The sequence below is a fragment of the Mastigoproctus giganteus genome, chromosome 5 (genome assembly GCF_048544385.1).
Source record: "Mastigoproctus giganteus isolate SK-2022 chromosome 5, ASM4854438v1, whole genome shotgun sequence".
Lineage (NCBI taxonomy): Eukaryota > Metazoa > Arthropoda > Arachnida > Uropygi > Thelyphonidae > Mastigoproctus > Mastigoproctus giganteus.
In genome coordinates this window covers 52,334,384-52,358,924 of record NC_143579.1, presented here as the reverse complement: position 1 = coordinate 52,358,924, position 24,541 = coordinate 52,334,384, and the positions used below count along the sequence as shown (strand labels likewise).

Here is a 24,541-nt window from a genome sequence, read left to right as displayed (position 1 = left end):
CTTTGTATTAACTTAATCACGTTTTTCAGTCTAAAACTTAAGGGAAAAGCTCAGGAAATAATATGCACACAGATTTAATGTTATTTTGACATGAATTAGGGTAAGAATGAAAATATGAGCATAGTGAACATATAGAAGTGTTTTGTTAGTACAGAAATATCACTATTAGAGGGTGGGATGCTCATTATAAATGTTATTAGGACAACGATACTTCAAAAGGAAAGTTTTTGTTAGATATGGTTTATTAAGTGGAAATTTTACTGCATATAAACCAAAAATATATTCCAAAGAAACTTACTTTTCAAAGTGATGGCTATAAAGTTGAGTAGGAATATTTAGCACCTTATCATAAATATTTGTGACCTCCTTCAGATTGTGACTTTCTTGTTCCCAACCAATATAAAGATCCCATAATCTATCAGAACGAAATTCACGTCCAGCAGGTTCTATAGATCTCTCAAATAATCTGTGAAATAGTCATTGTCCAATTTCATTACAAAAAATTTCTAACAAACAGATCTTTTTAAAATAAAAATTAATCTCTCTCTCTCTGTTTAAACATAAACCTCCCATAATTTACTATTTTAGCATTTTATCATGCACTGATACATACAAGCTTTGGTGAAAAAAGATACTTAAATTTTAGAGTGAGTCTGCATTTCATTTTTAATTCAATTTTTTTTTTAATGTAATTCAAGGCTATCATTAAATAATGATTCTGCATCTATGTTATAAAAAAGAAATAAAATTATAAGTTGATTTGTGCATTCGATTTTATCATCTAGACAAAAAGAGCCCTGTTACCATTATGAAGAAATCCAGCATCACTTTTATTATACGGTGCAAAGCAAAGCATGATTATTTAAACTTATATTAAGTTTTCAAACATACAACTCTACTAGTTTTGTTCAACTATTTTTACAGAATGCAAAAATAATAGTAAACAAAGACTGAATCAAAATCATATTATAACAAAAGAAAATGCTATGAAGAAGAAAAAACATTAAAAATAGTTCAAAGCATTAAAATCCTAAAAACCAAAAGTTCAAGCAACTGGATTCATTATCCAAAAAAATACAGCAATGCAAAAAACTTGATTAAATATATTATCTCATAACAGTGACTGCGCACCTAACGAAGGAAGATATTTATCGACCTTTACTTTGCAATCTAAATTTTGGAAAAATATGCATCCTCATAGAATGAAAATAAACTATCTACAAAATCTTTATGGGGTGTAGACTCATATTTCAAGGGAAGTCAAATGATACCTAATGGGAATTTTTGCAACATTGGCTACTCAGGCCATAATGTACCAGTACCAATGGCAAGCTGGTTCATAAGGTTTGTTGTATATTTTTTACATGTGTACAAGTTTATTTTGACAAGCTGATTTACACGTTAAAATCCAGAATAAAATTGAAATATCTTACTACACTATTCTTTGTGGAAGTTTGGTGGTGGGAGGGGGGGGTCTCGACCCCACAATGGTATCCTAATAGCATATATGTAATGATGTATAGCAGCAGACAACTTCACCTGGGTGAGGTTGCCTATTGCAATATCCCATTTGTAATCTGTGATAGGGTCCAAGGCACCATACACATCCCAATCCAGCATCTCGTTGTATATCGTTTGTTATTGCAGTGGCATTTTAGAGACAATCTATAACTAGTCAAACTGCATATTTCTTTATTCCTGATTTATTTTCTGCTTTATTAGTTTAAATTGTCATATTAACTTTTTTCTAGAGTAGCTTTATATTCCTAGTTACGATACTTAGTTTAAAGTTTAACTTAGACAGAGATTTCGTAGATATTACTTAGTATCGGTAACGGTATCAAATCCACGTGTCACAAATTGAACGAGAGGTCTTTTAACCAAATTTAGTCGATTTATTAACCAATTGTTATATCAAATTATCTTCTATAAGTAGATTATAGACCTAGGCAGGATCCTTAGTTTAGTCTAAATTGAGATAGCGAGATTTCGAATCAATACTTACGAGTCCGTAGAAATACCGTTCGTGAATTCCCGCCATTTTTACACGATAGCATAAGCTTAGTGTAGTATACTGCATAATATAATATTGTCAATTAATCAGTAAATCTATTAATCTTGATAAACTTTATTGTCAATTAAATTGTATTTTTAACTCTATAAATATATATAACGACTTAATCGTAACAAATAATTAATACATAACTATAGTGGTACACGTGATACGGAAGTTGTATAAAGGGAACACTAGATACCGAAAAAAAAAAAAAAAAATATATATATATATATATATATATATATATATATATATAACATAACTGTTTTGGGATATAACTTAAGGATTTAATTTTTGTTTTAAATTTTATTGAATTAAATTGGAATCATGACTCTGACCAGAGCAGCAAAGCAAAAGGCTCAAGCTAATGGGAGTGCTGTGGTTCAGGGGAGAACTGAGGGGGGCAGTTGCCCTCTGAATCACAGTCTATTAAAATGCACTGTTTGCTTGATGTTTGCGGAGCAGTCGGGTACGGGACATGATACTGCCAAGGGGGATGTCTTTGTGTGTGCACGATGTAAGGAGTGCAAGGAAATCAGGCGACAACTCAGCATTGTTATGGGCCTTTATGAGACCTTGAAGGACAGGGTGGATGCCCTCGAAGGAAATAAATTGAGGGGCCCATCAAGCTCTCAGCTGCCCACATCAACGCCAGAGCTTGCACTTGGTCATCAGGCAACACAGGGGCAGCCCCCTAGGCAGAATGCGCTGGTCCCACAGGAACTAGTAGTTGTTGGTGACTATTGTCAGGGAAACGGGGAACATACTTTGTAAAAAGGATAGGTGGAATAGCACCAGGGTATGTCTGCCAGGGGCAAAGGTTGATGACGTTGTAGAGCGGATATCATCTTTTAAGGGCACAAAGGGTGATATAGTTGTACACGTTGGCACTAATGATATTAAGAGTAGGAGACCGGCGGAATTACTTAGCAAGTACAGGTCACTGTTGAAAAAAAGCCGTGAATTAGGGTTGAACTTGAAAGTGTCTGCAATTCTGCCCAGACACGATAGGAAGGAGTATATGATGAGAGCCTTGTCGATCAATTCGGCCCTGGAGGGATTGTGCAAGGCTCAAGGGGTAGAATTTTTTTCAGCTTGGACTGTACTTGTTAACAGGAGAGATTGCTTCTACAGGGATGGGATACACTTAAATAGAAAGGGTGCAAGAATTTTTGCTGATGCTGTCGAGGCAGTGTTAGGTGGGTCGGAAAACTGCTAGTTGGGGGGGATACAAGGACTAATAGATTAACAGTAGCCACTGGCAGAGGTGGAAGTGATTCTTGCACTGCTTCTATTCAAATGAGCAGAAGTCTGAAAAACAAGATGCAGGATATTTCAGAGACTGCTGGTAGTCATTGCGTTACAAGTAAACACATGGGTTGTGTTAGGGTAGCTAAGAATAGAAACAGGTGCATGTATACCTGCGTGTACACCAATGCTAGGAGTTTGGTAAATAAATTTGATGAATTTGAGGTATTGCTCAAAACATCAAAGGCAGATATTGTTGGGATATCAGAGACGTGGTGTCACACAGATATAAGTAATGCAGAACTGGAATTTGGGGAATACAATGTATATAGAAAGGATAGACAGGACAGGAGGGGAGGAGGGGTTATGCTATTAATTAAGAAACACATAAAGTCAAAGGAAGTGAAGCCAGTTGACATCGATGGACAGGGCAGTGTCGAGTCAGTTTGGTGTGACATAAGCATAGGGAAATCAAAATTGAGAGTAGGAGTGTGCTATAGGCCTAATGACTCTGATGAGTATAATAATATATTGTACAGGGAAATAGAGTGGGCCAGTAAATCAGAGAGTCTTATAATGGGGGATTTTAATTTCCCAGATATTGACTGGAATTTGTGGGTTGGTCACTCGCACACTAGCAAGGCTTTTGTGGATTTATTGGATGATTGTTTTCTACATCAGCATGTTCGTGAGGCAACAAGAGGGAGCAATACTCTTGATCTGATTATCAGTAGTGATTCTTCATGCATTAAGAACCTGCAGATAAATGAACCACTAGGTGGCAGTGATCACAGTGTGTTGAAGTGGGATTTACTCAAGGAGGTAACTACCATCAGAGGTAAAGGGAAGGGTTTTTGTTTTCGTAAAGGCGACTATGATGGTCTGAGACAGTATTTAAATTCTATACAGTGGGACCAACTGATGATGTTACCAACAGCAAACTCAAAATGGGAAGCATTCAAGGAACTAATCTTGGTGGCTACCAGGCTTTACATACCAACTAAGAAATATTGTTCAAGGTTTAGGCCTAAATGGTTGTCAGATGGACTAATGAGACATGTGGCAGAGAAGAAAAATGCATGGGATACATACAAATTAATGGGTGACATGGAAGCCTATGATAGATATAAGTTGGTCTGTAACCAAGTCACAAAGGAGATTAGGCAGGCAAAGGCAGACTACGAAAAATCCTTGGCAAAGGATGCAAAGAAAAACAGAAAGGAGTTCTTTACATACTTGAACTCGAGAAGGAAAGGGATGAATCAGATTGGTCCACTGGATATTGATGGTTCAACAGTTGAGGATCCTGCTCAGGTGGCTAACAATCTAAACGAGTATTTTGCATCTACATTCACGCATGAGGAGTTATTCAGGAAGGAGAATGATGTAGGTAAAGTAAACAGTGGCAGTGAGCTGGATGATTTTGTAATAACTGAGAGGAAAGTGGAGGAGAGATTGTTGAGGATAAACATAAAAAAGGCACCTGGGGTGGATGGGATCTATCCAGTTATATTAAAGGAGGCAGCAAAGGAAGTATGCAAACCCCTAGCCATAATTATGAGAGCTTCTTTGGACTCAGGGGAGGTACCCATAGACTGGAGATGTGCAAATGTAACCCCAATTCACAAAGGAGGATCAAAGGCTGACACAAGTAATTATAGACCTGTTAGTTTAACTTCTGTTCCAGGTAAATTAATGGAGGCACTGGTTAAAGAAGCACTGCAGGATCATCTAGACAAGAATTCAGTTATAGCTCAGACGCAGCATGGTTTTGTTAAGGGCAGGTCTTGCCTGACCAATTTGATTGAATACTATGATGTAGTCACAAAAGAACTGGATGCAGGGAATAACTTTGATATTATATATTTGGATCTTAGAAAGGCTTTTGATACTGTTGCACATGGAAGACTGCTGCACAAATTGGAGCAGTGTGGCATTGGAGGCAAATTGCTGCTATGGATAAGGGGATGGTTGAGTGGCAGAAGACAGAGAGTGGTAATCAATGGACACTGCTCAACGTGGACTAATGTTATTAGTGGAGTTCCTCAAGGTTCAGTGTTGGGTCCATTGTTGTTTTCGGTGTTTATGAATGATATTGATGATGGGATATCAAGTTTAATGTCTAAGTTTGCAGATGATACAAAGGTTGGCAGGGTCGTTAAGGACACTACTGACGCTATGCTGCTGCAACAGGATCTGGAAAGGTTGAACAGATGGGCTGAGAGGTGGCAAATGAAGTTTAACATTGACAAATGTAAAGTACTACATATGGGTAACAGTAACCCCAGAGCAATGTATCAACTCTGCGGTACTACACTGACAGTGGTGGAGAATGAAAAGGACCTGGGGGTAATTGTGCAGGCAGATATGAAGTTCTCTGAGCAGTGCAGACGAGCTGCAAGAGTAGCTCATGGTGTCTTGTCAATGATATACAGGAATTTTTCTAGCAGGGATAAGGAGGTGATTATTCCCTTGTATAAGGCAATGGTTAGGCCACATCTTGAGTACTGTATACAGGTCTGGAGGCCTCATTTCAAGAAGGATGTAGAGCTGCTGGAACGGGTACAGAGAAGGGCAACAAGATTAGTAAATGGAACAAAGGGTTGCTCTTACGAAGAAAGGCTTAAATTTTGCAAATTACAGAGTCTGGAGACTAGGCACCGGCGAGGTGATCTGATAGAGGTGTATAAGGCTTTGAATGGTTTGAGCATGCTCAATGCCAATGGGATTCTTCATCTTTCTCAGAATAATCACCTCAGAGGGCATAAATTCAAATTGAGGAAGGACGGATGTCGGATAGATGTGCGGAAATTTGCCTTTGGCCAGCGGGTGGTTGGTTGGTGGAACCGACTTCCATCACTTGTTGTTGAAGTTGATAGCCTAAACAAATTTAAAGCTCAACTGGACAGGTATTTCGAACGAACGGAGGGGTGAAATGGGAGAGGGTTTTTTTTTTTTTTGGCTGATGCTGAATAAGCTTGCTTTCTTGCATCATATGCCTCTACTAATGCTAATGCTAATGGATGTTTTCTGGTTGGAGTAGATTCCCTCGATGATTGATGGGTACTTTATTCCATGTTCTATTTAAGTTGACTACATTCTTGTTATATATTTATTGTACAGATAACGATAAGAGAAGAAACAAGGTAAGAACAGTAAGATACATATGTATATACACACATATATGGACATTATGCCTATGATATGTGGCAGTTGTAGCAATCTAATATCAAAAATTCAATGAGCTTTATGAACTAATCATTGAAAATGCTTAATGTTATGCATTATGAAAAATGCATTCACGTACGGTAGTCAGTTTCTTTAAAGTAAATAATAGTAAATTATTTATAAAATGTGTCTTATAAATGCCTTAAAAATTGAAAAAGACATTCCAACTAGCATGTTTCACTGTTTTTAATTAACCATTTAGGGCATGCAATTTTCTAGTGTAGTTGTGTTGTGTGATAGAATCCACATGCAATAGCAGAACTGTAAACATTTTCAAATGTATTGTTGGGTCATAAAATGAGAAAAAAATAATATGAAAAAGAATATCAAAATAATATAAAAAAAGGAAAGAGAATTTTAATAGCTATTAACTTGTTCTGCTTTTGTATGAGTTTCTGCAACAAGTTATACTATTTAAATTAGAATTAAATGTAGATTGTTTTTGTCAGTTGTAAGTTGAGCACTATTATAATAACTAAAGCTAACGGTGTTCATTCCTATTTTTATGAGAATGACAAGAAATTAAAGGAAATAAAGGTTGTGTTACTGTGAATATTAAAGAGAAAGTACAGAGCTGATTAGCTAGCATACTTTTCAAAGCCAGTTCATATTATCAAAATCTGGTCCTGGAGGCTGTTGCAGATATTCTCTTGGGCACCACAAGCTGGGCTTGGCACCGCCGTAGCTAGGTGGGCAGGAGCAGCAGTGCATAACACACGCTTCTTGATTAGACCGGGGTTCAAGCCCAGTCAGGGAATGACCACCACATATCCCCGGAGCAATATGGCCTCAGTTGCTAATGCTCCTAAAAAACCAAATAACAAACAAACAAGCTGGGCTTGCTATGTGGGAACCTAAAACACTTTTGGAACCGATATTCAGGTGACACTGAAGTCAAGTGAACCAAATTCCAGCAAAATCTGGTCATTCTGTGACAACCAAATCCTCTGTTTGCACCTTCATGATGGAGGGATTGTTAGTAACACTAGGGATAACCCCGTGTGCAAGTCCTGATATACAGCACCTAGCATACTAGAGGTGCAAAGCAATGTAAGCAGAGGTCAAGTTGCAGCATTGACACCACATGGAAGAATGTTACTCCTCTGTGTTACCAGGCAATATTTTAATGGTAGATGACTCATCAACTGGTGCAATACCACCACTTTGCTTATTAGAGGCTTGAAGTAGTGAAACCCATGTTTAGTCTCCACAGTAAAGCTACCCCACCTCATCTCCTCCATCATGCAGTATGATCGATGTCTTTTGGGATTATGATGGACATCATGGTGAGATCAAATCTTCCTTACATTTCAAGGGTACAACTCTAAAACGGACTCTGAGTAGTGTGTATGCGTGTGGGGGGATTTAATGTTGAAGCCATGTTATGTCAAGGAGCTGAGTATATTCTTGCCGTGTCTGAGCCATATCCAAAAATTTGTTTACTTCATACAACTTTTCTCCACTGAATACATCATGAATAGTCAAACTAATAAAACAAACTTACCTGTGAAAAGATCTAAACATCCCAAACACTTCCTCATTCATTTCACAAATAACTGTAGTCTCAGTTGCAATTTCAATAATGTCCATTTACACTTACAGTCTGCCAAGCCCCACATACCTTTTCAAAAAGAATCCCAATTATCAGTTGATTCAACCAATTCTCATCTCACTTATCCTAATTATTTGCCATGTAAATCCTTTTGCTTGTGAATATGTCTGGTCTGATATTCCCTGTCAGAGACATAGATATGAAATCTCCTTTTTTTCAATCTTCTCTGGCTTAAAATTCCTCGAATCCATTCTGTCAAATTCATCTGTTGCCTTTATCGTTCTCCCAACTCCACTGAAAACTTGGCATTCTGACTGTCTCTCTTTGAAATCTGACTTTCTCCAGTTCAACTTTCCTAACAGTGAGGCAATTTTCCTTGGTGATTTTAATGTTTGCAACTAGAGCTGGGTTCCATTTTTCAGTCACGTGGAATGAGCTGATCAAGATTCTAAGGATTTTGCAATTATTAATGACCTAACAGATTGTTCATTTACCTAGCAGAATACCAGACAATCCTAACCACACAGCCAACATTCTTGATCTTTTTCTCATAAACAACCCTTCCAAGTACACAGTCTAGGTGAGTGGTTCTATAGGTGCATCAGATCATAACTTGGTGATTGTCTCCCCTCCAATGAAGCATTTCTCTTGTAACCATTCTCAACCTCATTGTTTGGCATTACAAGAATGCAAAATGAGGTGATCTGCATGCTTTCTATTCTTCTTTTCGTTGGTCGATTACTATTTTAAATCTGATATCAACATTTCTTCAGATCGTATCAATGAAACTATCCTTGTAAGGATCGAATCCTTTATTCCACACTCCACCTTAAAATCTAATTCTTTATCTAACACTTGGCTGTCCAATAAACATGCTAAGACTATTCAAGATAAGAATATTGCATATCACAATTGGCTTGCATCCAAATCTCCAGATTCATTTTCTTTCTACATCAAAGCTCGTAACAATTGTAAAGCAATTATTAATCAGTTCAAATAAGATTTTGAACAGGGTAAGTGTAGAAAATTTGTGTTTTGTACAAATGGCAGTCAAGCATTCTGATCTCTTGCCAAAGCTACTAGCCGCAACTTTTTCCCATCTCTACTCCCACCTCTGTCAAAACCGGATATTTGCTCTGTTTTCCTCTAAAATCTCCAAGTGCTGCATAAGCATTTAGGGAAATTCCAACTTATGTAAAATTTGACTTACATAGAGTTCCATGTAACCTTTACGCAAGTTGGGGAGTGACTGTATTACTACTATTATTGTTCCCACATCTGGGGCAGTGTCCCCAAACCCTCTCTCAAGCTCTTCTAGACTCCATTCAAACAAGGGCAGTTAGGTTAATTAATGACCCATCTCTAACACACTCCATTCTTTGTTTCATACATGTTCTGTTTCTGCTGCATGCTTTTTCTATAGCTATGGGCATTGCTCAAAAGAACAGTGCCCATAGTATGAGCACTGTTCTTCTGAGCTGGCTTCTATAATTCCTACACACTGTTCCAAACCAGTCTGAACACACCAATCAACATCCTTTTACTGTCCAACTCAAAACTCACAGAATCAAATTTTCTTTTTCCTCAACTTCCATTTTCTGGAACAACCTCCTTTTATATTTTTTTTCTGAAATTACAATCTACAAAAATTCAAGTCTAACGTCAACAAGTGTCTTCTTTTCATCTTCTCAACCTTCAATCCATGCCCAGTACCAAGTGCTACAGGTTCTAATAGCTCTCATGCTTGGGGGTTTCATTTTAAAAAAAAATAGAGCGATTCAAATTAGGCCCATATTTTAAAAAAATTATAACCAAGAAATGAACATGGATATTATTATTATTAGCAATATGGTGCAAGAGTGCCTGAGAAAAAAAATTCCCGAGTTATTCTGAGAGAGAGGGAGCCAGAAGTAGAAAGGAATCACCAAGAAAGAGAAGAATGATGATATTCAGCTCAAAACCCAGGGTGTGCCAAGCCCACACTCACCAGATGTGAGCCACTGGGGTAAATGGATAAGAAACAAGGCATATTAGGTTCATTGAGGAGAAAGGTTTTCATACCAACTATTTCAGTTTATGGCATTTCTGGCTCTGAAAATGAAAGATAGTGAATTTCACTGACAGTATATGAGCATCATGTAGTTTGGTGAAAGTTAGTCTGCATCACTATACAGTTTGACCACCACTGCACAGTGATACTTTCAATGAAAATATGGAAAGCAACCATCATATCCTATTATGCATGTTTTGTTGCAAGTGACTATTTTTGATTTGGGTTAGGATGCTATTCTTAAAGATGTGTATGTGGTACATCAGCAACCAGGACAAGGCCTTCCATCTGTTTCTGATACAACTGTTGCATGCGTGCAAGAAGCTTATAAGAAGAGTCCAAGAAAGTCCACTAAGCATGCAAATTCCTCAAACAACAGTATGGCATCTTATGTAGAAGGTTAATGATGAAACCATACAAACTCCAAACATGCTCATTCATCAGTGGACAAGCTGCAATATATGTGAAATATCTGTCACATTACTTGTGGCAGCATACTGAACACTTGTAAACTGTCCAAAAAAAATTTTTTTAATTATATTTGTACCTTTGTTCATTTCAGACCAGAAGTTCAGAATCATCCTGCATTCTGGAAATTCTTTTAAAAACTTCCTTTCAAAGGATTTATTTAATAGTGTAGAGAGAGAGAGAGAGGGGGGGGGACTGTCTCTATTACAGAATTAATTATCTAGTTGATAATAAATTATATGAACAAGAATGTTGTTCAATTGCATCTCTGGTTTGCTTCTTTAATTTAAATACTCAGTAAGAAAACAGGCACTAAGAAGATTCTTAATTATTAAAGAAAGAATTAAAGCGAAATTGTATATTAGATATTTCTTGACTGGAGTGGTGTGTAGGGTAAGCTATGTTATTTGAAGATAATAAAGCACTCAAAACCTACACTGGTTTAATTATGTTTATCTGAACAGGTGGGGATTACTGGTAAGGTTCTAAGATGAATTGCTGGATGGCTGTAGGGCAGAAGGCAGAGATTAATGGATATTCTTCAGATTGGTGTAACACCAGGGGTGGGGACCCTCAAGGATCGGTTCCTGGACCACTGTTGTTTCTCATTTTCATAAATGACATTGACGAAGGGATAAAAGGCATGATGTCAAAATTTACAGATGATGTAAAGATTGACAGAGTCGTTAATGGTCATTGCCAAGCAGTGCTCCTTCAGGATGACTTGAACAGACTTCAGAGATGGTCTGAGAACTAGCAGCTAATGCAGCTAAATGCACTTGGGGAATAGCAATCCACAAATAAATTGTACACTTGGTGGGGTTGAATTAAAAACAGTGGAAAAGGAGAGGGGTCTGGGAGTTACAATACGGGCAGATATGAAGTTTTCTGAATAGTGTAAACATGCAGCCAGGAAAGCACATAATATCACATCTATGATTTATTGAATACTATTCTGTAGAGATAGGGAAGTCATAATCCCACTGTATAAGGCAATTGTAAGACCACATTTGGAATACTGTGTTCAAATATGGAGATATCATCTGAAAAAGAACATTAAGCTTCTTGAAAGGGTCCAAAGACAGGCAATTCAAACGGTGAGATTGACAGAACGACAACTGTGTGGGGAAAGACTCCAATTATGTGGGCTACAGAGCTTGGCAACCAGGAACCTCAGAGGTGACCTGATTGAGGTTTTCAAGGCTCTGTGAGGGATTAGTAAAATGAATGAAGGTGGAATTCTCAGTGTTCTAAAGAATTCCAGAACTAGGGGTCATAAATTCAAATTACAGGACTTAAAGTTTAGATTAGATTGTGGAGAGTTTTGTTTTAGCCAGTGTGTCGTTGATTGCTAGAACAAGCTGACAATTTGAATAAATTGAAAGGTTAACTGGATACTTGCTTGTGGGAGGAGAGAAGCATATAATTTTCCTTATTTTATTTATTTTTTTTTTTTTTGCCGCAATGCAGCAAAAGCCCGTGGCTTCCTTACATTATATGGTGAATACTATTACTGTTATATTATACAGGGCGATTCAAAAAGGACTTGACAACTTCGTAAGTGTATAGAAATTTATTGAACTGTCATATTGTAGCAAAAAACATCGTTTTACCTAGAACAGTCATTTTGGTTCAATGTGACTGCCATTGGTGATAAGGCAGACTTCCCATCTGAACTCACTCAATTTCCTCCCAAACACGACATAACATATCCGGTGTAACTTCTGTAACTGCAGCGGTGATTTTAGTTTTGAGCTTGGCAAGATTGGTAGGTAAGGATGGAACAAACACTCAGTCTTTAATGAAACCCCATAGAAAAAAGTATAGAGGTGTCAAATCTGAGGAATGAGGTGGCCATGCTAACGGCCCTGCTTGACCAATTCATTGACCTGTAAATTTAAGTAGCCATTTTTGAAATGCAAGCCGCTGGTGCTCGCATTGACGGAATTCAGTACTGCAGCATTACAACAGTAAAACTTGATGTTTTTTTCTACAATATGACAGTTCAATAAATTATATGTCTCCTGAATAAATTTCTATACACTTATGAAATTGTAAAGTCCTTTTTGAATCACCCCGTATATACCACAGTGGAACTTGTCATCCTCAATTTCTGGGTGGCACCATGTTTCTGTTAGCCCTATTATATCAGTATTGGGTGACCTAACCAGGAGTTCAAATTCAGTCATTTTATTGACAAAAGTCCTGACATTACTGTAGACACAGTTAATGCTAAGCGATCTTCTATAATTTACTACCCTAACATACCTCTTGAAGTTATTTAGGTTTGTATCTCAAGTTTTATTTTCCTCTTCATTTGAAAATATTCCTACCTTCAGAACGTCTTATCAACATCGGTTGATGTGGCAACAAACAAGAATTCTTCAGCTGAGTGCAAGCAACACTTCGACCCATATCATCAGATAAACACAGATCTAAATTACCCTTCCCCCCCCCCCCTCCAACAGCAGTTTCCCAGACTCCTTAGGGTATCCTTAGTGATACTAGCACAAATCCTTGCACCACCTTTGTTCAAATGAATACTATCTCTACAAGAGGGATTCTTCTACCTATAAAAGCAGGCCACACTGATAAAAATCAATGAGCCTTGCAGATTCCCTGAAGTCTTGAGTTAATCCAAGAGGCTTCCAGGATATAATTCCTCCTATCATGTCTGGGCAGAATTGCAGACATGTACACATCCTGACCAGGGCCCAGCTTAAGGGTATACCGCCTCCCCCCTCTGCTGATTTGAAGATTTTCATTTTTTAGAATGATTAATTTTATATTTTATTTACATACAAGAAGTAAATTATATGCAATATAATAATGTAAATTAGTAAATTATGAATCTAATATTGTTTACTTTTAATATGTTAACACATGAAATACACGCAATTTTTCTTGCAGACTTTGTTTTTGGGAGGAGGAGGAGGGATGGCATTGATGCTCCCTAAACCTTGGCGCCCCTAGGCCTACTCAGCCTTACCCTAAAGCCGGCCCTGATTCTGATCTACCTCACGACATTTTTTCAACACAGTCCTACATTTACCCAACAGATGGTCAAGGTCATGCACATTTAATATCCTTAGTCCCCACTGAATAATAATGCTGCCTTTACCTCCCTTAAAATATGCCAATCTGTTGGTAGGTAACATCCTCAATTGTTGCTGCTGGCAAACATGCTCTGGACTACCTATCTTTATTATAAAAAATGTTACCCATTTTCCTGACAATAGTGTCCCAGTAAAACTAGATCACCTTTGACCAGAGCAGTCTGCACTTGACTATTCTTTTCTGGGACCTGAATCAGGAGTGCATCACTTGGCATGTCACAAGATACTTAAGTCCCTGACAAGCTCTCAATTACATTCGTTTTTAGGGCAAGCAATCATTTCTTCAAGGAATCCACAGCATATATAGCTACAGAATTGAAAGACTACATATAATAAACCACCAGCCTTAAAATGTTTTTCCTGAACCACATTAATTTAAGAAGAGAATGAGTTTTCCTTTAATTTAGGTGCTGTTTACAATGCAATCACAAACTGTAAATCTCTGATATAGTAAACAGGCATGGTTTTCTTCCATTTTCTATTTCAGAAAGTGGGGGGGGGGGGGAAACTGAAATTTCTGCTTATCTCACTTTCATATAAACTTTCAAAAACTTACTTTTAAAACAGTTGGTGTAACAGCATGTCTTTGAATCAATCAATTTCAGTTGATGTAAAAACATAAGGATTTGTAATCGGGTAACTGAAGAACCTTCTTCACTAACAGTCTGATTACAAAAAAAAAAAGCCACAATTTACTTTAAGTCCAAATAAAATCCCCTTCAATAAAACAGCTTAAGTGTTATTACTAACATTATCACAAATTTCTTGAAACAACTATATTAAAGAAAGATGGTTCTCCATGAATGCTTATTTTTATATGCCAGCGAAAATTATGAATTTTTCTAAATGGTTATTTAATTATTTACTTAATTCCAAAATTATAAACAGTGCTATGCATGCTAATAAAGTAGGCCTATCTACTTAGTACAGATCAACAACTGAATAGAGACTATTTTACAGCAATTTAAAGGAAGCTCTTCATAAATTTTGAATGAATACCCAGTTTCGGGCACTGCTTTTATCATCACAAATCTCAGCTTTATTCTTTAAATTTTTGGAATGTTACATCGGAAATCATCATAGTAACCAATTCCAGTGCATCAGAATGAAATCAATTTTGGTGCAGTTTAAGCTTGGCAAGCTGATAAATATAAATCAAAAACTGGTAGAACACAGAAATTCCACAAAGACAATTTTATATAACAGGAATACGCAAACAAAAGAACACAAATGAAAAACTAAACTGCTGCTATGCCACTATGCAGCCAAAGCATACATTTTATGCAATAAAAATCATGCCACATCACACCTCTTCCATAGTATGGAATATATCAATGAGAAAATAAAACAGAATTCATCATACTTACATCTTAACAAGGTTATAATTGTCCTTATGCTGATTCTTATAATAATTTAAGTAGTGTATCCATAAATCCACACTCAAAGGTATAGCAGAAATTCCCTCTTCAAATATCTACAAAAAATTGTTTCAATAAGTAACAAAATTTAAATAATCACATAGTAACTGAACTAAAATTAATCGATACTTGCTTCTTTATGATACACTTCTATTTACATTACTGAACTGTCATCATGCATGAAGTTAAACCTTCAGAGCAGACATTTTGAAAGACAAAATGCTGAGGAAAACTGCACTGAGAACAAATGATAGTCCTACATCACAAATGAATTAATGTCTGATTTTATTAAGAACAAAATCATTTTCCTATGATTTTGTGTTCTTAACAAAGTAAATGAATTTTATGAAAATAAATACAAGGTATGGCTATTAAATAACAAGACTATTGCAATAAAATAAATATAATGAAATATTTCTTATCTTACAAGTTATCCCCTTCAAAATAATTTATTCAAAATAATTACCTTGGGCTTGCACTCACTGTTCCATATGTTTCTTCCAAGCACAGAAACATTTCTGGAAGTCATCCTCTATAAGCCCTTTTAACACTTTGGCCAGTCATTTTTTTCTGAATGTCTTCAATGGACTGAAAATGGGTTCCCTTGTGTACACTTTTCAGTTCAGGAAAGAGGGAAAATGTCACAAGGGGATAGGTCCGGTGAGTAGGGTGCATGCGCGCGCGCGCACATGCATGCACACACAGATTTGTTTTTTTTTGGCCAGAAACTGGCAAATAGAGACCACACTGTGTGCTGGAGCATTGTCTTGATGAAGCATCCTTCCACAATTCAGATCTCTTCCTTTAAATTTTTTTCATGCAGCCTTGTCAGGGCTTCAATGTAGTATGTTTGCTTGACAGTCTGATTTGGTGAGACATTAATTCACTCATAATAATTCCTTTAATATCAAAGAAAACAATAAGCATAGTTTTCATTTTTGACATTCTTGCTTTTTTTTTTTTTTTTTTTGGACTATGGGATTGTTTTGTCTTACACTGGAACCAACTATCTTCAAAAGTAATTAGAGTACCAAGAAAGTCTGAATTTCTTCAATATTTTTCGAATGATTTTCACAAACTTGAAGTATTCTCATTCCTTGATCTTCATTCAAAATTTTTGGTGCATACTTTTCTCATGTGTAAATTTTCAGTTAAAATTCATGTAACTGTTTCTTTGTCCATAGTGACTTCTGATGCAACCATTTTATAAGGGTTAAACAACAATCACTTCTAACCAATGTCCTTATCCAGTCACATTTTCATCAGTTCTCATGGATATTGGAAGGCTTAGTCATTCATAGTCTTCCAAATTCTCTCTTCCTTCTAAAAAAACCTTTTATGCCATTCAAACAAGGGAGTTCTTGACATAGTATCTTTCCCATAAACTTGACTCACAAAAAAGGAAAGGAAACACCAACTTTGAAAAAAAATTTGAAGTTCATTCGTTGTTTAATTCTTTTGTCTGTCATTTTTTCTGGTAAACTGCAAAAACACAAGGTAATGAAAACCTCTCTCACTGCAAAAAAAAAAAGTGAGCATGTTGGAACATGACTTGGCAGACAATTGAGAAAGGTTCAAGTTCAACTGCTGTGCCTTTGTTTAGCATCACAGGTGTATAGTGGTTGGTGCATAGTGGTGTGCCCAGTCTTGTTATTTAATGGCCACACCTTGTATATTCCACAGTAGTTATGAACTACTGTGGAATAAACAAGGTGCTTTGGTGGAGAGGGGGGACACTTTAGGAATCACAAAAAAAAAAAAAAAAAAAAAAAAGACATTTGCCAGTGTTGGTGATACATACAGTTTATGTAACATGACAATTTCTTTATTAGCAAATTTATCTTTCTTGTCTTGCTTTAAAAGTAACTGATAAATTCTCAACTGTGAAGGCCTGAGTAACATGGCATTTTCACTGAAAACTCTGTTATCTGACAATTTTCTCAGACATATCTACAATATTAATAGAAGATATTAAATGCTACTTCTAACAATTACTGCAGAAAGTTCAAAATATGCCACTTCAAAAGTTAAAATTATTATAACTTATTTGGAAAGCATTAGAGGGCAGAAAATGATAAGAAGACTGAGTTTACTTTCAATCTAGAATGACGATTTGGAAATCATCTATGGGGCATACCATAAAGGGTTTGGTGTGCCCCAAAGAAAAGGCCTTTAGTTATTCAACAGCCTCTTTAATACTCCAATTTGGCCACGTCACAGGACAGAACCATAATATTCTAATAAATGAATTGTCCATTATACAAATATGAAAGCAGTTAAAAACATGCATACCTTTTCAGCTTCTTCAGGACAGTTGAGCTTCCTTTCCATATCTGCATACTTTTTCCAATATCCATAACAATAAGGGTAACATTTAAAAAACTCACCAAATGCTTCTCTGGCAGCTAAAAGATTGCCCTGCATACAAAAGATAGAACATCTTTATCTATGTAATCAGAATTACTTCAATCTTTAAATTATTTAAAATACTAAGCTTTGCTATATATAGAACATATTTCTCAGGACATTTTTTAATTTCTACACAAAGTAGCCACTTTATTAGGTACAACTACCTAATTGAGTAGGTTTCCTTTAGTCCTCACAACAGCCTAGATTCATCATGGCATGGACTCACTGAGGTGTCAAAAGCATACTAGAGGGACAATGATCCATGCATTGATTCAAAAGTTTAATAAAGTTGTTGCAATTGTATGACTGCAGATCTCATTCCACCTCAACCCACAGGTGCTCAATGGACTGAGGTCTGGTGATTATAGAAGCCAGCCCAGCAGGCTAAATTCACTCGCATTCCTGGAAGCAATTCTGTACAATTCTAGCCTTCTAACATGGAAAATTATCCTGTTGGAAGAACCTATTCACAGATGGCACTGCAGCTAGGAAGCGATATCTGGTCAGAAACAAATTCTAGATAACTTGTAGCATCCAAACGTTGATCTGCTGGTGTCAAGGGACTTAATATGTACTACGAAAACACCCCCAAATACCATTACTGACATTATTGACACCTGGCAGGGTGTCAATAATGCCAGCCAGTGGACTCACCTTGTTTTTGCCATATTCTTGTCTTTCCATCAGTGTTCACTCCTACTGATGGAAATGATAAATGAGCAGTAACCACACAGCAAAGACCAAGCAAAATTTTTCCAATCCTCCACTGTTCCTGAGTCCACTAACCACACCTTGTTTTTTGTTGACAGAAGTGGTTGTTGACTGTGATATGCCATTCATGACAAGGTACAACAAATTTGCATTCTGAAATGCCTCTTTGGTTTAACACTGTTGTACCAGGTTATTTTGGTTTACCACTGTTGTACCAAGTTATGTAGTCTTTCTGTCACCCTACAGAAGTCTTGTCAGGCTCTGTAAGCTGGATGTTAATTTGGTTACTGGACTAATCTCAATACCATGCATGAAAATCACAGCAGGGTTTTCTTTCATATACAACTGTGTGGTTGTTAACTATGGGTTGCAGTTTGCCACTGACTACCATGCCATGTTCATAACTCAAATATTTCATGCTGCCCATTCTCGCACTGAATTACACATGGACATTAATCCCTGTGTATCAGCCCATCTGCTTTATATCACATGGTATTAACATATAATGCCATTACTGAAGGAGCACTCCATTTCATGAAAAGATTAAGTGTCCCTAATAAAGTGCCCATTCTGGCTTTATTAGTGTACCTAATAAAGTGCTCTTGCTGCATTACTTGCCAGTAACGCAGCAAGGGGAAGATGAGACCACAAAGATGCTGATGTAAAGGAGATTCCAGAGCCAAGTAAAGACACACTTTTTACCAGTGTAACCAATTTTAGTACAGTATTATTATTTTTGAAATAATTGAAATGAGCAAAAATGAATGAAATAATAGTAGTAGTGGCATGTGATGCAAGAAAGCAAGTGTATGAGCTTATGCAGCATCCGCCAAAAAAAAAAAAAAAAAAAAACACACCATTCCCTCCAAATGCCTGTCCAGTTCCTCCTTAAATTTATTCAACCTATCAACTTTCACAACGACAGATGGAAGTTTGTTCCAGCAATTAACCACCCGCTGGCTAAAGGCAAATTTCCGCACATCTATTCTACATCTGCCTTTTCTTAATTTGAATTTATGCCCCCTCAGGTTTGTAATCTGAACAAGTGGAAGGATCCCATCAGAATCCAGCGTGCTCAACCCATTCAAGGCCTTATACACCTCAATCAGATCACAGCACTGGTGCCTAGTCTCCAGCCACTGCAATTTGCAGAACTTAAGCCTCTCTTGGTAAGAGGATCCCTTCATTCCCCTCACCAATTTTGTTGCCCTTCTCTGTACCCGCTCAAGTAAATCTACATCCTTCCTAAAATGAGGTCTCCAGACCTGTACGCAGTGCTCAAGGCGTGGCCTGACCACTGCCTTATACAGAGAGACAATCACCACCTTTTCCTTGCTAGCAAAATTCCTATATATCATTGAAAAAACCCCATGACCTGCCCTGGCAGCCTGTCTGCATTGCTCAGAAAACTTCATATCTGACTGCACAATTATTCCCAGGTCTTTTTCATTTAAGTGTAGTACCACACAGTTGGTACTTTTCTCTCGGGTTACTTCTACCCATATGCAGTACTTTGCATTTGTCAAGGTTAAACTTCAGTTGCCACTTCTTAGCTCATCTGCCCAAATTATCTAGATCCTGTTGCAGTAGCACACTGTCATTAACAACCCTGCCAACCTTTGTATCATCTGCAAACTTCGACACTAAGCCTAATATACCTTCATCAATATCATTGATAAATATACAAAACAACAGTGGACCCAACACTGAACCCTGTGGGACTCCACTAATAACATTAGTCCATGAAGAGTAGCACCCATTGATTACCACCCTCTGTCTTCTCCCACTTAACCATCCTTTTATCCATTGTAGCAACTTACCCTTAATACCAATTTGTACAATAGCCTTCCATGCGCAACAGTGTCAAAAGCTTTCCTGAAATCCAAATATATGATATCAAAATTATTTTTTGCATCCAGTTCCTTTATAACCACATCATGAATGATGGAAATGTAAATGAACAATTTAACATTTCCATCATTTTTTTTTATATTTCCATTGCACACACACACAGTGGCAGACAAAAAAACTGCATCACTTGTGAATTTTGGAAATAATGTGTTTTGCGCAGCATTGTGGGTTGCAGAAATGTTCAAAATGCATTTGTTACATGGGATATATATCTCTGTGAATGAACTCCAATAAAAAGAATCCACCTGATATACCGAATTGCTATAAATATCTTCCCATAGGGTAAAATGCACAATTAACGGAAATATGCAAATGGCAATCAAGACAACCAAACATACATTTTATTGCATTTACATGTACAAACTGGAATGACAAGTTAACGTATTAGTAGTATGTACTGTAAATCAGCAAAATAAGTCCTCAATATTTTGTTGTTCCTCCTCGAGCTGCAATTACAGTCTTGCAACGATCTGGCATAGAGTTAATCAACTTCTGGATATACGGTTGCCCAATTTTGTAGTACCATACCCTTACAATGCTCTTCTGCAGCTGAATCAATAGGGTTCAAATCTGGACTGTTGCCAGGCCAGTCCAACACTGTAATGCCAGCATTTCTAAGGTATGAATGCACCTTAAGAGAGAAAAATGAGGGAAAACATTGGTGTAAGTACGTTTTAAAGCCTTGTGAGACAAGAAGACAAACTCATCATTAAATCTAAATAACATAAAACTTACCAATTTTGTTGTGTGGCAAGGTGCCGAGTCCTGCTGAAAAATGCAGTTTTGGATGTTTGTGTGGTGATCCCTAATAACGGGTTTCAGGCACTCCTCCGAGATAGCAATGCAAGTTTCTGCATTCACCATTCCATTAATAAACTTAATTCGCCCCATCCCTTTGCTTGTTATGCATCCCCAGACCATCTGACTGTCAGGGAACTTTACAGTTGGTGTTATACAGTCAGGATGGTATGCCTCTGATTTTCGTCTTCTGATATCTCACTTCCATCTGAGCCATTCAGTTTGAATTTTGATTTGTCAGAAAAGATGGTGTCACATTGCTCTTTTGTCCGTGAAACGTGTTTTAGCCTAAGAAAGTTGCTTCTTCCTCATTTGTTGGGTCAAAAAAGGGCTTATTCTTGGGCTGATACACCTGCAGACCACATTCCGAAAGCTGTCTTTGGATACTTTGTGCACTTGTTTCAACACCAGAGTCCATCTCAAAGTCTAGTTTTAGATCAGGAGCACTAGCATGGCGATCATGAAGGCATAGCCATTTCAAATATCAATCGTAAGTCACTCTCTTATGGTCTGATCCAGGTCTTCTCTTCACATCACCGGTTTCACGTTTTAATTTCAGCACACAGGATACTGTTGACTGATGGCAGCCTATTTTATCAGCAATAGTAGGCATAGAAAGCCCTTCCTAGGACAGAGCAACAGCTACACATTTTTTTCTTGGTGTCAACTGAACATATGGAGCCATGCTTACACCTCTGCAAAACAGGATACTAATGAGCATGTATACCTTTCCAAAAAAAAAAAACAGATAAATAATATGGACAGAAAGGGGAAAATGAAGATACGTGGTAGGAAAATATGTATAAAAATTTTGAAATATTAAATATAGGGCAAATAAAGTCCATTAATATGCCAATGAATGCTAAATTAGACCAGCACTCACTTGTTAACAAAGACAAAACAATGTGAAACATCACAAAAAATACATAATGAACCTGCCACTAAAGATAGTGGCAGGTTCATTATGTATTAAAGATAGAGATAAGACGAACCCCAAGGAACAAAAAAAAAAAAAAAAAGTTATATCCATTCTCATCAGAGGGTCACTGGAAACAAAGGCTGTGATGTGAATATTACTGCATTTCGAAAACAATGCAAATTACCTCAACCGGTGGAAACTCAAAGGTCAACCCACCACAGCAATAAAATGCATCACAGAGGCCCTAATGCAACAACAGAAATAACAACAATAAAGATTAAGCATTCACTGCAAAAATAAAGAAATGAAGTGGAAAGAAATATAAATCAATTATAGAGGGCAGTATGAGTAGTGCAAGCAAAACAACTAACACACACTACACACAGGGGAGAAAAAAAAAAAAAAAAAAAAAAATCACAAATGTAATATCCACAACACATTGTGTAACCTATAATAGTTAATAATAATAAGGCATAAGAGAGATAAAAAGCATAAATAACAATAATAAATAAACACAAACGTAAGTGACAGCATGAGAATGGACATAACAGTTGTTTTTATTTGTTCCTTGAGATTTGTCTTATCTCTATTATCTTTAGTCATAAGTTTATTATGTCTCTTTTGTGATAGTTCACATTGTTCTGGCCTCGGCATTAACAAGTGAATGGCAGTCTAAATTTAGCTTCATTGGCATATTAATTGGCTTTCGTTGCCCTATACAGTTTTTAAGTCCTCGGCTTACGTATTTTTTTTTTTTTTTTTTTTTTCATTCAATTTTTTTTTTTTTTTTTTTTTAGGATTGTAAAATTTAAAACAAAAAAATAAGCAATCAATAATGACGAACACGGCATGCACAAATTGAATAAATGAGATACGGAGTAACGAGTTTTCGAAGCTTAAAAAATAGGAATGAAGAGAAGATTCTGAAAATTTGTTTTTTACATGACTGAAAATTTCAGTGAAGGGGGATACACATTTCACCATAACGTAAAAACCGACAGAATTCCAGCTATTGGTATTATCACGAATGCAATAAGATTGAGTTAACTACCAGTTTATAATAGATTGCACTAACAGAAAAGTCCAATAAACCAGAAACTGCAAATTGTTTTATGGTAGTAACCTCTAGAAATGTGCTTTAGTAAAATGTGAGCTCGCGTGAGGTGATAGTGTTTCCACCTTAACCTTGAAGTTCTTTACAGAAAATTTCATTTTGTCTGTTATCATGGTGCCAACAAAGGAAATAAGTGCCAGCAGTACTAGTAAATCTACCAAGAAAGGAAAGCAATCAATTTGGATCAGAAAATTAAAATAATAAGGACATATGAAAATGGCCAAACATTAACAAGTATCGCACGGAATTCAGATTTGTCAGTGTCAATAGTAAACATATAATAAAGGACAAAGACAGAATATGAGAAGCAGTGAAGGGATTGGCATCAACGAAATCAATTATAATAACCAAGGCCTCAAAATACACATCAATTTTTACAGTACAATAACATGTGTTCTTTCTTCCTTTTGTTTTCTTTTCTTATATGCCACTCCGGCTACTTTGCCACTGTTCCCACATAAAGTTTTTAATTGAAATAATTAAAAATATATAACTAATATATAAAAAATATATAACTAATTTGATTCATTCTTTTGAGGACATTGCGGTTTTTGTAATTTTGGCATATCAGGGATATAGTAGCAATATTTTATTAGTCATTCCCGAATTACATAAAACTCAACTTACACAAGAAGTCCTGGAACATATCTCTCACATATGTCAGTGACTTATTGTATTTAATATTTCAGAATTTTTATACATATTTTCCTACCACATATCTTTATTTTCCTCTTGCTGCTATTGCTTTATGCTTCCACTTATGTTTGTAGTTATTTATGCTTTTTATCTCTCTCTTATGCTTAATTTTTATTTTTTATTAACTATTTTTTATATATACAGTATATATAAAATGTAATTTTAAAAATTTACAATGGATGAAAAAGGTTTTCAGTTGATGAAAAATTAATAAGTCGGGTATGACATTAATTTCACCAGCTAGCTTAGTGTGATTTAATAATTTTTCTTTGCTTTTTTATCTTTCTGCTATCTATTTCTACCTTTATTCCCATTCGTAAAATTATTAGTGTATATGGGGGTGATACAAATGTTCCTGCTATCCTACTTCTATCGCTATTTTCATCTTTATTTACTTAAATACTCCTTTTCCCCTTCCCTATTCTCAATTTAATACCTCACACCCTATACCGTGTGCTTGTTCCAAATTCCACAAAATTACAACATTTAAATCCTACACTAAACTCTACATATTTTTCCCAGTCTGAAAACACTTATCCTTATTTTTACCTTAATAATTGACATTGCACCGGGACTGCCACACTGTATATGAATGTGCTAATTACATTTGTGTTGCTTTTTGGCCTTTCACCTTTCTTCTATTACTATGGACAAGTATAGAAATGCAGTTCCTGATACATGGTCAGGTTTAGTCCCCCTGATGAAATACCTGACCATTGATGAAATACCTTGACCAGCATTGGAGCAGAAGAAACCTGTTTGCAAGATTTAAGCCAGGACTGGGTTTTAGAAGGATTGAAATGAACTCAGTTATCTTTGCCTCATTTGAAAATTAACTGGAGATCAG

The 24,541-nt window shown here is 36.4% G+C and overlaps 1 protein-coding gene across 3 annotated transcripts in view; it reads right to left on the bottom strand.

Moving 5' to 3' along the window:
* The window catches only part of Prp39 (pre-mRNA processing factor 39), a 201,037-nt gene that overhangs the window by 93,430 nt on the left and 83,066 nt on the right, over window positions 1-24,541 (bottom strand). For all 3 annotated transcript variants that reach the window (XM_090374021.1, XM_090374024.1, XM_090374022.1), the window contains 3 exons: window positions 17,429-17,554; window positions 15,086-15,192; window positions 299-466 (listed from right to left, as the gene is read on the bottom strand). In XM_090374021.1, coding sequence (XP_090230147.1) covers window positions 299-466; window positions 15,086-15,192; window positions 17,429-17,554 — 401 coding nt within the window. The remainder of the gene's footprint in view (window positions 1-298; window positions 467-15,085; window positions 15,193-17,428; window positions 17,555-24,541) is intronic.